Source organism: Abramis brama (genome assembly GCF_963993115.1).
Source record: "Abramis brama genome assembly, chromosome: 8".
NCBI classification, from domain to species: domain Eukaryota; kingdom Metazoa; phylum Chordata; class Actinopteri; order Cypriniformes; family Leuciscidae; genus Abramis; species Abramis brama.
Window position 1 is genome coordinate 6,973,657 of NC_139970.1, and position 16,451 is coordinate 6,990,107.

The window sequence follows — 16,451 nt, forward strand, 5'->3', positions numbered from 1 at the left end:
GGAGCACACAGGGGAATGACGCCTGTTCAACACTGAACAGTGAACTGAAATAGTGAAGCACTCCTTTTTCTGCCCTCTAACCAGCTGTCAACAAACACAGAAATTTGATGCTGTTAAAACAGCAGTTGAGAGCTCAAAGCTCGCGATCACCGCTGCACTCGCGCTGTACAACCACCAGCAACTGGGAGAGTCTTCCTAGAAGAACACCGACACACTCGCTCGTTGTATACAACAATACTCTTCAGAGACATCAAAAACGATCGGCTCCGAAACAAAAAGCAACTAGTGCGTGCATCCACTTCCATATTTATACCTGCACCGTGGGGGTGGAGTGTGTGATGCGAATCACGCACGCCAATTACATTGACTCGCTCAATAGTACTCAAAGATGACAGGCTCCCTAGCGTGATCCCATTCAGTCGAACATCGACTACGTCGAACGTAAACAACTGAAAGGGAACTACCTGAAAATCACTGTTTATTTCATTTGTATCTTTGTTCTATTGTATTTATTTGTGTTTTTTGTAATTGGATTATTTGTTTATTACTGACTGTTTACTTGTCTTTAATAAAAAAATTAATTTACATTAATTAGGCTAGTAGTTTTTGTTGTAGTATCAGAATTGTAAATAGAGAATTGTGATATTTCACTGGTCTCTAAACATTTAAACCACTGACTCAAACAGGTCAGTAGAAAAAAATCCTTAGCATTGAGCCATGTTGAAGCCGCTCTAAATATGCCCTGTGCTATTAAATGAAAGATAAAATATGACAGAGCATTAGAATGAACAGTGAAAGTAACAGATGCTTGTACAATTCATTTTAACAGGCATAATTATGCATGTAAATAACTGAAGGGAATATTCAACAAATATAATTCATATTCTTTTGGTTTCTCTACCTAATATATTTAAAAATGACAAATGCAGTGAAAATAAAGGTATCATTATTGGTATTGGCAAAAATAAAAGTAGCGGCCTCCTTATGGAAAAAGTGGTATCAGTGCATCCCTAGTACTTGGTGTGTCGGATTCTGACATGGATTTGGAACAACAATATTAAAAATTATTATTGTTTATTTACAGACTTGCCATGTGTATTCAGTTCTGAACACCTAGCCATCTTTGACCCTCAAAAGAAGATGTTTGGAGATGATGAAGAAGGCTATCGATGGTCTTTAGATGATGAAGAGGACAGAGAGAGCCTTTTGAACTTGAGGGATCAGTTCCAGCCTTTTCAAAATGTAGTCAGTCAAGTCATCAGTTGTTCCTGGGAGAAGGTCATCAGCGAGGAGCAATACTTCAAAGGAACGCTTTTCCGCTTCCCTCTGCGTAATGAGGCTTCTGAGATCTCAGATAACTTGTATGACTCCACAAAAGTTACACAGCTTTTTGACAGCTTCATTGCTGATGCAGACATCAGTCTTCTTTTCCTGAGAAATGTGTCATCCATTACTTTGATGCATATTGACACCAATGGTTTCTGCAACAATAGGTTAAAAGTTTCAGCGTCAAATCAATTTGACACTGACCTGTCTCATGTCAAGCAGGAATTATTTGACAGAAACACTTGTTTCAAAACAGTATCACACATTTCCCAGAAAATGGAAGAAACAAAGTCCCAGTGGCTTGTGACACCTTGCCTTCTGAAACATGGATATAAACCAGAGATTGACTCTCTAGCCATTAAGCTGAGCTTCTACCCTCAAGTTGATGCAGCTTTTCAAATAGATGAAGACAGATCACTTTGCAATGGGCGACTAAGTTGCTTTCTGCCACTTCCAAATAATGACTCAAACAAAACTGGGCTTCCCATTCACATCAATGCTTGCTTTGGCCTGACAGATAATCGGAGGTTCATTAAGTGGCAAGAGGAGGATCAGAAGAATGATGAGTCTGCAAAGTGGAATGAGCTACTTATAAAAGAGATCCTTCCTCATGTATATATTATGATGATCCTGGATGCCATTCAGTTATCCAGAAACTCGACCCTGTCTGCTGCCACTGTGTACAATCTTTGGCCTGACCTATCCAAGACTGTACATAAAGACAGATGGCATGAAGTTGCAACAGATACTCTGAGGGGTCTAATTGAATACAAGATCTTTCACCTTGCCAGAGATGAGAAAATCTGGGTGTCTCCCTCAGATGCGGTTTTTCCAGTCAACAATATATGTAGTGACACAATGTCTGCGATATCAAGATTATTGATTGCTGAAGGAGAGAATCTGGTCACAGTCCCAGAAAATATTTTGAATGATGTTCAAGAAATCTTCCCTGAAAGTGATACCTTGACATGGGTGACTCCATCTTATGTTAGAGATGTCCTTCACAGAAGTGAGGCTGAAAACCTCAGTAAAGATGACAAATACTCTCTTCTTGAATTTGCTCTCAGTGATGAGAAGTACACAGAGCTACAAGGTCTTAAGCTTCTGCCTCTCAGTGATGGAACCTTCACATCATTTAGCAATGAATTGCAGAACACTGTTTTGATCGACAATGGGAAGTTTCCAAGGTAAGGTGTGATACAGTTGTCTCTTTCCTATTTTAATTCTTTAGTGTGTTTATATTGTGTTTTCAAAGTAATAATAGTCTGTTTTTTCTTTGTTTAGAACATTGCTGCCATTTTGTAAAGAAAGATTTATACCCAACGATCTGAGCCATGTATGCACTAAGCAACTAAGGAAACTAGCAACAAAGAGTAAGACAATTGTTTAATATATTTTATCGGGAGGGCTTATAAAATATTTAATTAATATCATGCATGTTTGTGAAATTTGGTCTCACTATTTTTTCAGGCACATACAACATAATCAATTTGGATGCAAATCATGTTGTTGCACTCACCAAGAAGCACTTACCCATGGACTGGAAGGTGACCCATGGTCATGTGACATGGAAAACAGCAGAAGATCATCATCCACCAAAGAGCTGGTTGTCTGAATTCTGGAAGTTTCTTAGCACTGAATGGAATGAGTTAAATGACTTTATTGACATTCCTTTAATACCACTGGAGCCACTACAGAGTTCAGGCAATTCTATATTGTTAGCAAGGTTGCAGAGTAACACAACTTTGATTTTTCAGAGTAGCACAGCATCTAGCTTGTCAGATCATGTTCAGAAAGTGTTAGGAATGGTGGGGTGCACAGTCATAAAAAGAGATTGGTGTCTTAGACATCATGACATTGAGAGGTATGTTCTTCCTGCTTCACCAAGAAGTGTTCTACAAGTCTTTGTGAACTCACACAGAGATCAGGTCATCAAAGGAATTGCCTCTGCTTCATCACAGGAAAAAGAGGAGTTGAAAGTGTACCTCTCTTCTTTGGACTCTTTATCAAATGCTGAAAAGAACTTCCTTTCCATGTTGCCAATCTTCAGAATGATGTCTGGGAAATATGTTGCAGTTCAATCAAAGCAAGCATTTATTTCAACTACCAATCCAGCCATTCCAAATGATCTGCCAATGCCTGAGACCATTGTACAGTGTGCAAATGAAGCTGATCGCAGACTTTTGACTCTTCTGAATATTGAACTCTTGGATGCCGCTAAGGTGGCTGTTCGTTTGGTTGACTGCATTGAGGCAGCCTCTTTCCAAAAAGGTGAGGAACAGACAGTAATGACCTGGATATTGAATAATGGTAGCATTCTACTCACACAAAGTAAGCAGCTGCTCATGAAAACTAAAAATCTCAAATTTATTGAGACAACTCATGGAGAACACAAACAAGCCTCAAATGTTTTTGATCCAAGAAATAGGACATTTCAGGATCTTTTTGAGGCAGAATTCTTTCCCCCACCTATTTACACAAAGACAGAGGAAATGCTTCAGAGTTTAAAAAGCCTTGGCCTAAAGACAGAGCAAAAAGAAATTTCTACAGAAAACATACTCCAAGTCATAAATCATATTGAAAAGCTTTTTGTCCACTCACCCGATAAGGCATTCAAAAAAGCACATACTCTAGTTCGAGTCCTGAATGAGAATGATTTCCTTTCAAAATTCACCAAGGCGCAGATAGAAGAGCTGAAGCAAAGGCAGTGGTTGCCCTGTGAAAATCCAAAGTTCTTGAATGGAAGCATTTGTAGAAATCTTAAGAGAGGTCTGTATAAGCCATCTGAAGTAAGGGATTCAAAGTATTCTTCAATTGTTGGATATGTAATGCCACTTACCTCTGAGCTAACAGGACATGTCTGCAGAAATCTTGGACTGTATGAGCCCCCTCCTGCTGAAAAAGTCTTGGAGAACCTCTCTGCACTGAGATCAATGGTCAACCCAAATTCAGATTTTCAGTTTAAAACTGAGCTGCACAGTATTTACAAATTCATGCAAGACAACATGAGAAATTTCACAGATTTAATAGACACAAAAAGCATCCCCTGGATATGGAATAAAAGTGAGTTTGTCTGTCCAGGAGATATAGTTTTAGCCTATCCACCTGAATTGAATCTAAGCCCCTACATCAAGAAAGTGCCTGAAGAGTTTTTGCAATATGAAAACCTGCTATCAAAATTTGGTGTGAAGAAATCACTGTCCGATGAAGAGATTGAAGACATACTCCATGACATAAAACAAAGAATTGACTGCAGGTATCCTCCTTATGGAGACTTGACAGAACTTAAAGTGTCAATTGCTATTCTTGACTGGATGCGAAAGAATGGGAAGCTTTTAAAGGACAGTACCCCTGTGCCTGTCAATGCACAAAGTCAAAACTTTACTCTTCAGTCTTTGTCCAAAACAGTCTTCTGTGACATCAGTGCCGAAGGACTTGATGACCTGAAACAAGACAATGAGGAGTTCTATGTCATTCATGAAGAAGTTTTACCCATCACTGCAAGATGGTTGAAAGTCCCATTCTTAAGTACTCGCATCTTAAAACCACAGCTCATACAAGCAGGGCAAGAGTCATTTGGTATAGAACAATGTGGACAAACTGAACCAATTACTCAAAGAATTAAAAACATTCTGAAAGAGTATGATGAAGAAAGTGACATTTTCAAAGAACTCCTACAAAATGCTGAGGATGCTGGGGCAACCACATGTAAATTCCTCCTTGACTTCAGAAAACACAAAGACCCCCCTGAAACTCTCTTTGATCATGGAATGGCTCTCTGCAATGGACCATGCCTTTGGATTTTCAACAACGAGCTTTTTACAGAAGAAGACTGGAGAAACATTGTCAAACTGGGGTCAGCATCAAAGGAAAAAAAAGTTGAGATGATTGGAAAGTTTGGGCTTGGATTTAATTCTGTTTACCATGTGAGTGATATTCCCTCGATTTTGAGTGGGAAAACCCTTCTCATACTTGATCCAAATGTCACCCATTTGGAAAAGCACATTCTCAGCAAAGGAAACCCAGGAATTAAACTTGACCCATTCCAGGAACGACTGTTCAAAAGGTTTCCTGGACAGTTAAAATCTTATGAAGGAATTTTTGATTGTGATTTGTCAGTGCAAAACAGCAAGAAAGCTTACAATGGCACCTTGATTAAATTACCATTTCGCACTCAGGAGGAGGCCACCAAATCAGAAATCAGTTCAAAGGTATTTAATGAAGAGCGAATTAGGAGTTTTAAAAATCATTTGACTGACAAATCACAAACACACCTACTATTTCTGAAGAGCATTACATCTATGTCCCTTCAAACTGTAGCTGAAAACTCATCTACTCCTCCAAAAAATGATCAGATTCAGACTCCTCTCAAAATATCCAGAGAAGTCATGAATTCATTTCCTGTCTCAAATGACACACTTCTCCAAGAGATCGAGAAGACCTTAAGAAATAATGACATCACATGCCCCAAAATTATTGATGTCAAGAGAGCACACATTGTTAAAATAGTTCAGGAGCACTCAGAGAAATCCTTCACCCAATACTGGCTTTTGTACTCATGTTTTGGGATGCATGAGTCTTTGCAAATGTTCCAGAGAAGAAATGAACAAGATCCTGTGTTTTCATTTCCAATTGGAGGTATAGCTGTACCTTTGCATAGAGAGGCAAAAACTAATGCATGGTCCCCTGATGAAAGCCTCTTTGGCCAGGCTTTTTGCTTTCTTCCTCTCTCAATTGAGACAGGTCTTCCAGTCCATGTCAATGGAACTTTTGCAGTCACATCAAATAGGAAAGGTCTATGGGAAAAAGGAGTGAAGTCTGAGTGGAACAAAGCTTTACTGAAAGATGCCGTAAACTCTGCTTACATTACTTCACTGCTTGAGCTGAAAAAAATGGCCCAAAATGGACATACCCAAAACTATTCCTTCTATACATTTTGGCCTAACACAGAGACAGTAAGCAAAGCATTTTTACCCATGGTTGAGTCATTCTACTCAGCAGTTGTGCAGAATGCCAATGGTAAATCTCTTGAGCTTTTCAGCAATGGAAAAAATTGGTGTTCTATAGACAAGGTGAGATTTCTGAATCCAAAAATTGAGGAGAACCAAACAGTTGGAGACATTGCAATGAAAGTGTTCTTGAGCTTGGGAGCTTCATATTCCAGTGTTGTTTCTCTCCCATCATGGGTAAGACAGAGTTTCATCGATTGTGGCTTCGAGCCAGAGATCAAACAAAGAACAATCAACTGGCCTGAGTTTTACAACATTGTTTTTGAGAACTTGAGTTCTGTGGACACACACTGCAGAAATACTCTTGTGCTGAATGCCATTGACTTGAATGATCCTGCTGTTGATGACCTACTGCAAAGTTACCCTTGTATTCCAACACAGAGTTGTAAGAAGCTTCAATTTATCAAGCAACTTGTAAATCCTACAGGCAAAATGGCTTGTTTGTATGAACTTAAGGAAGGACGCTTTCTTAAAGGAACAGAAAATGACTTTCTCTCACCAAAAAGGATTCATCGACTTTCAGATTTGGGAATGCTGAGTGACCGCCTCCCTTTAGAGGAAATCATAGAAAGAGCAGAGAAGATATCCTGTGTTTGGCAACAGGATCAATCTATATGTTATAAACGTCTCCAGTGTCTCATGGAGTTTATAAAAGTCTCCATAAAAGAAGATGGTAATTCTCTGCACTGGCACACACTGTCTCAAATTCCATTCCTTCCTGCCTTAGTTCCTTTAGTTCAGCTAAACAAGAACGCCACTGTTCTTAAGAAACCTGAAGAAATTTACAGTGGCAGTTTTCACAATTTAGTAAGCATGACAGAATTCACAGTTGATCATTCAAACCTTCAAATACACAATTATGATCCAGTTCTCCATAAATTGAGAGTACTTACAAATCCACCAGTTGAGACGGTGCTTCAGCAGCTGTTAAAAGCACACCAACAATCAAATGCAATTAAAAAGACGGCTCTCTTCAAGATTGCCCAGTCTTGCTATAAATATCTCAACAATTACTTGTTAGAACAAAAAGATCCCAATCCTATTATTGGTCATGCAAAATTATTTCCATTCATTTTTATTGAGGATCACTTTGTAAATGTGAGGTCAGTGGCCAGAAGTGAACATTTTGAGGAGAAACCATATCTCTATGTGCTTCCAGTCATCTTCTCCAAATTTGAGAGGCTCTGGGACTACCTTGGTGTCAACAAACAATTCACAAAAGAGCAATATCTTGCTGCACTTGATGAAATCAAGGCTTTAAATGGATCTCAACCTCTTTCCATGTCAGACCTCCATAAGTGTGTTGCAATACTCATAAATGGGCTATACAAAATCAAAGATGAAAAGCTTACGAACTGTCTCATGCCTGATGAGAGAGGAGTGTTGACATCTTCTAAAAAGCTGAGATTTAATGACAGCCCATGGATGCCTGTCTCAGCTGGTGTCAAGCTCGCCCATGATCTGATACCTCGTTCTGTGGCCTGTCATTTTGGTTTAATGACAACAAGACACCATACTTTGAAGAATCATTTGGTCCGTGGGTTTTCCCTTCATGTCAAAGAGTTTGGACAAACTGAGAAACTAACTGTCCGAATAAAAAATATAATTGATGCATATCCATCTAAAAAGGATATTCTGAAAGAGCTCATTCAAAATGCTGATGATGCAGAGGCAACAGAAATACACTTTGTGTGGGACAAAAGAAAACATAAGACAGAAAAGATATTTGGAAAGGAATGGGAACTGGTTCAAGGCCCGGCTCTTTGTGTGTACAACAACAGAACATTTTCTGATGATGATCTGCAGGGGATTCAGCAGCTGGGGGAAGGAGGAAAACGTGGGACTTTAGGGAGAACTGGAAAATATGGACTTGGCTTCAATTCTGTGTATCATCTGACAGACTGTCCATCTTTACTGACCGGTGACAAATTGCTCTGCATTTTTGATCCAAATCTAAAATACGTGGAAAATGTAACAAAACAGTCCCCAGGCTGCATGTATTCAATGGAAGATGAATTTAAAAAGTCTTTTGAGGATGTTTATCATACCTTTCTTCCAGAAATGTTTGCACTCAATTCTGGAACCATGTTCAGGCTCCCTCTCAGGACAGAGGAAATGGCAGAAAAATCTGAAATATCTAGAAAGACCGTTACAGACCGTGACATGAACGAACTTTACTCTGCCTTTATTGAAGATCCTGAAGGACTAATTCTCTTCTTGAAACACGTCACAAAAATACAGTTCTTGGAAATCAGTGAAGATGGAACACAAACAAAATGTCTTTTCGGAGTTGAAAAGACATACACAGAGATGAGCATGGTAAGCAAGGAAAACTTCCACAGCCATGTTCGAGAATCACTGATGTCAGGAACAGCAGAACCCTGCAAAACCATCTATGACATGAAAATCTCATCTGAAAATGAACAAAGTCAGTGGGTCATTGCAGAGTACTTTGGTTTCTCAAAACAAATCCATGAGAGAAAAACCAAGAAAGAACATTTCAAAGTTGCTCAAGCTGCTCTGGCTGCATGTTGGAAAAGCTCATTTAACCACACATTTACTGGCAGAACATTTTGTTCTTTACCTTTACCTGGACAAACTGGTTTACCAGTTCATGTGAATGCAAATTTTGAAGTAGATTCTTCTAGAAGGGGCTTGTGGAAAGAGGATGGTGATAGTCTGAAGACAGGGTGGAACCATTCACTAAAAGTAAACATAATTTCACCTCTCTATGCAGATCTCCTGTTATGTCTGTGTTCATTCATAAAGAAGGATACACCTACAGCTCTTGTATTCCTCAAGTCACAGCTAGAGATGTCTTGCCTTAATTACTTTCCAAGCATTTCACAGAAAGTAGACAAAGTCTGGCATGAGATGATCCATGAGGTCTATAGATCAATCAGCCAACGTGATCTTCCTGTCATACCCACTGTAAACGCTGTTTCTGTTGAGTCATCAAAAATACAAAAATACACAGTTACCTGGTGCTGTCCATCTAAACCACATTCGGCAGAATGTCCATATTTTTTAACTGATGACCATGAAGGAATTTTTCAAATTTTAGATGACATCGGGATGAAATTAGTGCCAAACACCTGGAAAATGAATGAAATAAAAGAGAATTTCAAAGCAGCTGGTGTGAATGTGACAGAAGTCAGCGCTTCATCAGTGATGGACTTCTTGAAGCAAAGATCGTTGAATGATCCCTCTCAGACAACTAGTAGTTTGCCTTTGCCCATCAACCAGACCTTGATCAAAAACAAAACAAGATGTTCACAACTTTTGAGCTTCTGCTTGACAAATGCCAATGAGAAAAATGTTCATGACCTCAATGGGCTGCCTCTTCTCCTCACAGAAGATCAGATGTTAAGAGTATTTGACTCTCAATGCCCAAAGCTGATTTCAAGATTTAGCAGTCTTTTCCAAGGACACCAGGAAAAGTTTGCAAATATTGATGTTAATGGAATACACATTCAAATTTTACTCAAGGGAAAGTTTATTAAGGGCTTAACAATTGCCATGGCAGCTGAATATTTGAAATCGGAACTTGAGCAGCTGCTCAGTCAGTCATTACCTGATCAAAGGTGCCAGCTGTACAAAGCGGAGACAGAGACGATCAAATGGCTAAAAACTTTATGGAGCTTCTTTGAGGATCAAGAGCAATTCTACCAAAATGAAAAAATGAATGTCTACAGTGAGATAAAAAAACACTTTGATGAAAGTCCTATTTTACCAGTCATTTGCCCCATTCAAAATAATACACATTTCTTACAAACATTGGGAAACATATCAAAAGTGATTCTGAAGCCAGATGAAAAAATTGCTTCCATTCTCATAAAACTGGGCTTCATGAAATTAAACATCAGCTTTTTCATTGATTTCAAAAGCTTACTTTTCAAGTATATGAATCCAGAGCTCCTGCAAACAGGAGACAGCAGTGCTGTTTTAGAAGAGGTTTATCATGTACCTCATTCACAGTTTGAAGAGCTTTCAAAAGATGAATGTGTAGATCTTCAACACTTCTTACAGAATGGGATCAGAGATTCCAGAAAGAAGAGTGGACACGTGGGTATGCTCAAGTCCTTGCCCCTCTTTGAGTCAATAACAGGAAAACGGGAAAGGATTGATTTACACAGAATCATATTCATTCTAAATTTTGAGCATCAGAATGATTTCCCAAACTTGTACCATGTCGATGGATGTGACTGTATTTTCCTTAAGCACACCTGGATAAACCTAGAATTGTCAGAAATTCAAAGCATTCGGATTCTAGATGATCTGGAGTTCTGTGTACAGTTTATTATTCCTTCTGTGCACATGATGAAAGAGGCCACGTTGCTTGATTTAATGCAGTTGTTACTGAAATTTAGACCAGTGGACCCCAGGATTGTCTCTGCATTGAGAGACGTCAGATTTATTCGAGACATCCATGGCTCTCTTCGGGTGGCTTCATACTTCTATGATGACAGTGTATCCTTTTACAGGATAATGCTTCCAAAAGAGAGATTTGTGCCAAAAAAGTTTTGGGACAATTTCCAAGGTAAACAAACTAAAGCACATCGTCTCTTAAAGGACCTTGGATTGAAACATGAAGTGTCTGATGAGGAAATAATTCAGTTTGCAAAACAAATTGAATCTGAAACTAGAGGCAACAGTCCTCTAGATGTTCTTAAGGAAAGATCAAATCTCCTGTTTAGGACTGTTTTGTCAAAGAGTATTGACAAAAACTCTAAATTACTGAACAGAGTTGCTAACATTAAATTCACATTTCCTGTGAAAATTCAGCAAAAACTTTGTGATTATCACAAGGCCTTTGCTCAAGAGAGGGAGGTTGTTGCAATCAGTGGATCATTGATTGACAGAGACAATGATCACCATTATCTGATATGGACATCTATGCCAATCCTACCTTCAGAACTCTGCTCTTCACATCACATAAAGAAAATGAAGGATGTCGGAGCCTTGGAGACTCCACCCCTTGGACAAATAGCTGCTAATTTGAAAAACATCTGTAGGTCTCAGTGTGACACTGACACATTGTTGGAAACAAGAAACGCAGTATTTAGCAGATCATACGCATACCTTCAGTCAATACATTTTGATGCCTCTTTTTTCGCAGACCTCCCCATTATCTTGGTGGAAAACGGGACAAAACTTGTGAAGTCAAAGCAGACAGCACTTGTGCTACATGATGCTCTTGAGTTTAGGCCTTATTTGTACTGCATTCCATCAAAGTACATGAAATTTGAAGACTTCCTCAAGAAGATCGGTGTAAAGGAGAAACCCACCGTCAATCAATATATCACTGTTCTTCAAGAAATCTATTCTGATAGTTCTGACAAAGACAGCCTTCAGGCAAACCAGCAGATAACTGTGAAGCGTGTTGTACAACAGCTGTTTTGCCTGCTGAAAGAGGAACAGAACAAAACCTGTTTCCGAAACAACCCGCTTTATCTTCCATCAACAGATGGAAGACTTTATGAATCCAACACTTTGTTTTTCAACGACACAGTCTTCCAGCCTGCAAGACTTGAGGGTCCTTTGGAAATCAAGCTAAAACTGCTGGAAAAATTAGACTGCTGTCATCTTGGAAATGATCACTATGAACATCAAACATTGTTGCAGTTCCTTCCACAGCAAGTTCGCCCCAAATTTCTCTCGGATATAGTTTCTGAAAATCTGGAGGGAACAAGTTTCCAATATTGTGATGAAGGGGAATGTGAATTTAGGGGCTGGTTTGAAAAACACTTGTCTTCTGCTGCATTTCTTTATGGTCTAGTCTGTCTCATCAGAGAAGACAGCAAAGGTGGGATTTCACAGTCTGAAGCTGCAAGAAAGTGTGAAGAAATCTTTTCTAAGATTCAAATTATCTGCTGCAAAACTCTTCAAACTGAACTTCTGTTAAACCATGAGCCACTTGAAGGTAGTAAGGCTGAGACAGATGTTTATGTAAAAAGAAAGAAAGATGGATGCAGTTTCTACTTGAAACACAATGATGACATGGTCCCTAAAGTAGTAAATGAAGTTAATGTGTGTCTTACTAAAGAAATCAATGCTCTTCTAAAGAACTGTCTGACCACCTCAAGCCTTTTAGTCCTTGGGCAACTTCTGCTGTGTGATAACATGGAGGATGTTGAGAAAAAATTGGCAAATCATGGCATTCATAACAGTGGCCACGAGGCAGGACATGATGCCTTACCGAAACCTGGATGTCTCATACCTGAAGAATGGCATGACTGCCTTGATATGAACTTCCTCAACAACTTTGAAAGTGGAGAGTATGTTGGCTTCAGCAAGGACGAATCCGGTGAATATTTCTATGCCATTGTTATCAACCGACTAGATAATTCACTGGGACAATTGAGACAATTTCCTGCCAGATATATAATACAAGTTGGTAGTGATGACTTCATTGAAGTAAGCTCTCTTGACCTTTACCAATTTAAACGAGAAAAGAAGGCAACTGTGTCAACAGGGTCCACTTGCACAGATATAGAACGTCTTTTGACATCCAGGCCTCCACCCAACACAGGGTCCACTTGCACAGATATAGAACGTCTTTTGACATCCAGACCTCCACCCAAAACAGTCTTTCCAGGGACATTTGAAGAGATCAAAAGAGAAATTGATCGAAGCTTAAATGAAATCTGGAATATGTCAAGTGAGGACAAACAAAAAGCCCTCAAACGTCTCTACCTCCGGTGGCATCCAGACAAGAATCCAGGCAACGAAGAACTTGCCCATGAGGCTTTCAAATACCTGCAGAAAAGAATTGAGGAACTACAACAAGGGAAAACTGCACATACCACATCCTCAACCTGTAGAGACTTTCAACATTTCTATGACATGTGGAACACAGAGGCACGAAGCCACAGGAGGGGACGCGAGAGGTTCTATCAGAACTACTCTAGAAGACACTATAACTTTTGGTCATACCACAGAGAAACACCAAGGCCAAACACAGGAGAGGCAAAGCGCTGGTATGAACAGGCTCAATGTGACATCAGAGCAGCTCACAATGACACTGGAGGAGATTGCTCAGAGTGGTGTCTGTTTAAGGTGCATCAGGCTGTGGAAAAAGCCCTGATAGCAGCAATGTACAGGAGAAGTGGAGAGCATCCCAACAACTGCTCAATAACTAGCCTTGCTCAGCAGGTGTCCCATTACAGCTCACAGTTGACTTCTTTACCAAACACTGTGAGGCAACTGACTGAACTTGGTGTTGATGGCAAAAAAACTCAGTATCCGAACTATCACCAATTTCCTCACATTCCAAACAAGCAGTTCAGCTTCAATAATGCTAGAAGTGCACTGGATATTGCAACAAAGCTTTTAGAAAAAATAGAAGAATACATTTCTTGAAGTAGCTTGAAATGACAGACTATGTTCCTCTGAGACGATCATGAGGATCTTTTCAAGTAACAATACTTATCTTCTTTATTTATCTGTTTAGTACTGCTACCATGCATACTGGAAATTCTTATATCTTTGTAATCATGTTTTGATCATTCTAAGTCTGGTTCTCTTCTTGCTTACTATTATAGCCTATTTAGCATTTATATTACTGTATACTGGGCATTCTTGTAGCAAACAGTAGAGCACTGCCGAGGTAATGGGTCTGATTCCCAGGGAAAGCATGAAATAAATGTAAATCTTGGATGCAATGTAAGTTACTTTAGATAAACATGTCTGCAAAATGTGCAATATAATTGGCATTAGAATTAAAATTTCAATGTAAATCATTTAAAAGCATGGTTTTTATTAAAAAATATTAACAGAAGTCCAAAGCTGTGTCAACCAAATATTCACTAAAAGACAGAACTGCAAATAAAATGAATGAATTTGAAATACAAATTACAAACAATGCAAAGGGATATGAAAATATTTAAGGTAATGATGTGAAATGAAATGCATTACACATTTTATTTCATTTCACATGGCCTTGAAAATCCAATGGTCCTGGAATCTGGATCCCCGCTTTTGGCATCAGGCGGTCCTTTGCCCATTGATGAGAAAATAATCGATATTACAAAAAATAAAACAACACAAATATTACAAAATGTGACATTAAAAAGTGTTAAAGTCACTTGCATTTATAAAGTAACAGTGTCCAACAGCGCCACCTGCAGGTGAAGTTACAGCGGGAGGCGTCTCTCTTGCCTTCTCTGAGCTCCATTGACTTAAAGTCCCCCTGTAGTCAATAATTTTATCCCTTAAAACTCATCTTTTATCACCCAAATTACATATTTAAAAAAGTATTCCTTGAAAACAGAAAGTCTTCATGCCTTAAAATAGCTTGAATGTAACTCGACACCCTTGCCTCTTTTAGTATCCGCGGTTCTATGAATATGCAAATGAGCCCCGCCTCCATTCACTCACAGCTCAGAGATCCACTCTTTGATGATCACACATTGATCTGATTGGTTACAAGGTAGTTTCCCATACAGAAAAAAAAAATATATTGAAATATATTTTAAAGTGTCAAAAATATATGTGGCATATATTCCAAATACATTGAAATATATTTGCATTGTTGTTCACTTATATTTATCATTTTGAAATATATTCTGAAATATAACAAAAATATATGATGTTAAGTGTGAAATATATTTACATTTATAACATGTAATGTAAAATATATGACAAAATATATGGTCATAAAATGTTTAGCTTGCTAAAGAAGGGTCGAAAATGTATTTTGATCATAGTAATTCCTCTACCTTTTCCCCTATACACAACAGTAGGCTACCATATTTCACTACTGTATTATGACACAGCTATAATAAATACTGTACTTACATTTAAATGACTGCAATGTAAAATGACAGATAGTTGCTTTCCTAGAACTATTAGGCCATATTAGGTGGCACGTACCTAACACTAAGTGCAATTATTAGATTTATTGTTGTTTTATTGACATCTTTCCTGAAGTCATTGAAATATTGAAAATATGCACAATATTTATGATGCAAGTATAACAGTGACACTCCAACAGTGAAGTGCACTTAAAAAATAGATAGAACTCAGTGTCTAACACTGCATACATAAATATCTGTATTCAATTCTGTAAAAATAGGGGAAAAGAGCACTGCTCTCCCATGCACACATCCATAGCTGAAGTGGTCTATGTAAAAAAGAAATTGAAAATGTGTTGTTTGTTTGTGAAAATGTTAACTTTTTATATTTCAAATGAAACAATTTGCAAAAGTTAAAACATATATGAACATATATTTACATATATTTAACTAAAATATATTTATTGGGCCAATTTCAAACATTTGCATATATTCCAAAAATATATTTTGAAAATATATTTCAAATATATTTCTTTTGTGTCTGTCATTTTACATTGCAGTCATTTAAATGTAAGTACAGTATTTATTATAGCTGTGTCATAATACAGTAGTGAAATATGGTAGCCTACTGTTGTGTATTGGGGAAAAGGTAGAGGAATTACTATGATCAAAATACATTTTCGACCCTTCTTTAGCAAGCTAAACATTTTATGACCATATATTTCGTCATATATTTTACATTAGACTACATGTTATAAATGTAAATATATTTCACACTTAACATCATATATTTTTGTTATATTTCAGAATATATTTCAAAATGATAAATATAAGTGAACAACAATGCAAATATATTTCAATGTATTTGGAATATATGCCACATATATTTTTGACACTTTAAAATATATTTCAATATATTTATTTTGTGTATGGGAGATATCACCATATTATTTCATGTCAAAATCAAACTTGAAATAGCCTGAAAACAGTGGCGGCTCTAGTATTTTTTTCTTGGCCATGCAAATTGAACTGAAACTAAAAACACAGGGACTTAAATACACAGGCAAACGAGGTGATTAACGATTACACCGCTGAACATGGAAAACAGGAACTGATGAATGCAAACTAAAAGTCTATGAAATCGAAACTCAGCACACAGATAACAGAATAACTGATACAGTGCTATTAAAACACAAACAAAATGGAAAAGATAGCAGGGTGTCGAGATGTGTTATCAAAAGTTGAATTTTAAAACATGGCGCGAGAAACTGATAAACCACAGGAGTTGCAGCAGTCAAAGACGCCTGTTTAACGCATTAAT

The 16,451-nt window shown here is 38.0% G+C and overlaps 1 protein-coding gene across 1 annotated transcript in view; it reads left to right on the plus strand.

The window, feature by feature from the left end:
- The window catches only part of LOC311088933 (sacsin-like), a 31,520-nt gene extending 17,262 nt beyond the window's left edge, over positions 1-14,258 (plus strand). The window contains exons 5-7 of the mRNA XM_084123319.1: positions 1,085-2,513; positions 2,611-2,699; positions 2,797-14,258. Of these exons, the coding sequence (XP_083979445.1) occupies positions 1,085-2,513; positions 2,611-2,699; positions 2,797-13,697 (12,419 nt within the window). The 3' untranslated portion in view covers positions 13,698-14,258. The remainder of the gene's footprint in view (positions 1-1,084; positions 2,514-2,610; positions 2,700-2,796) is intronic.
- The last annotated feature ends 2,193 nt before the right edge of the window (positions 14,259-16,451 follow it).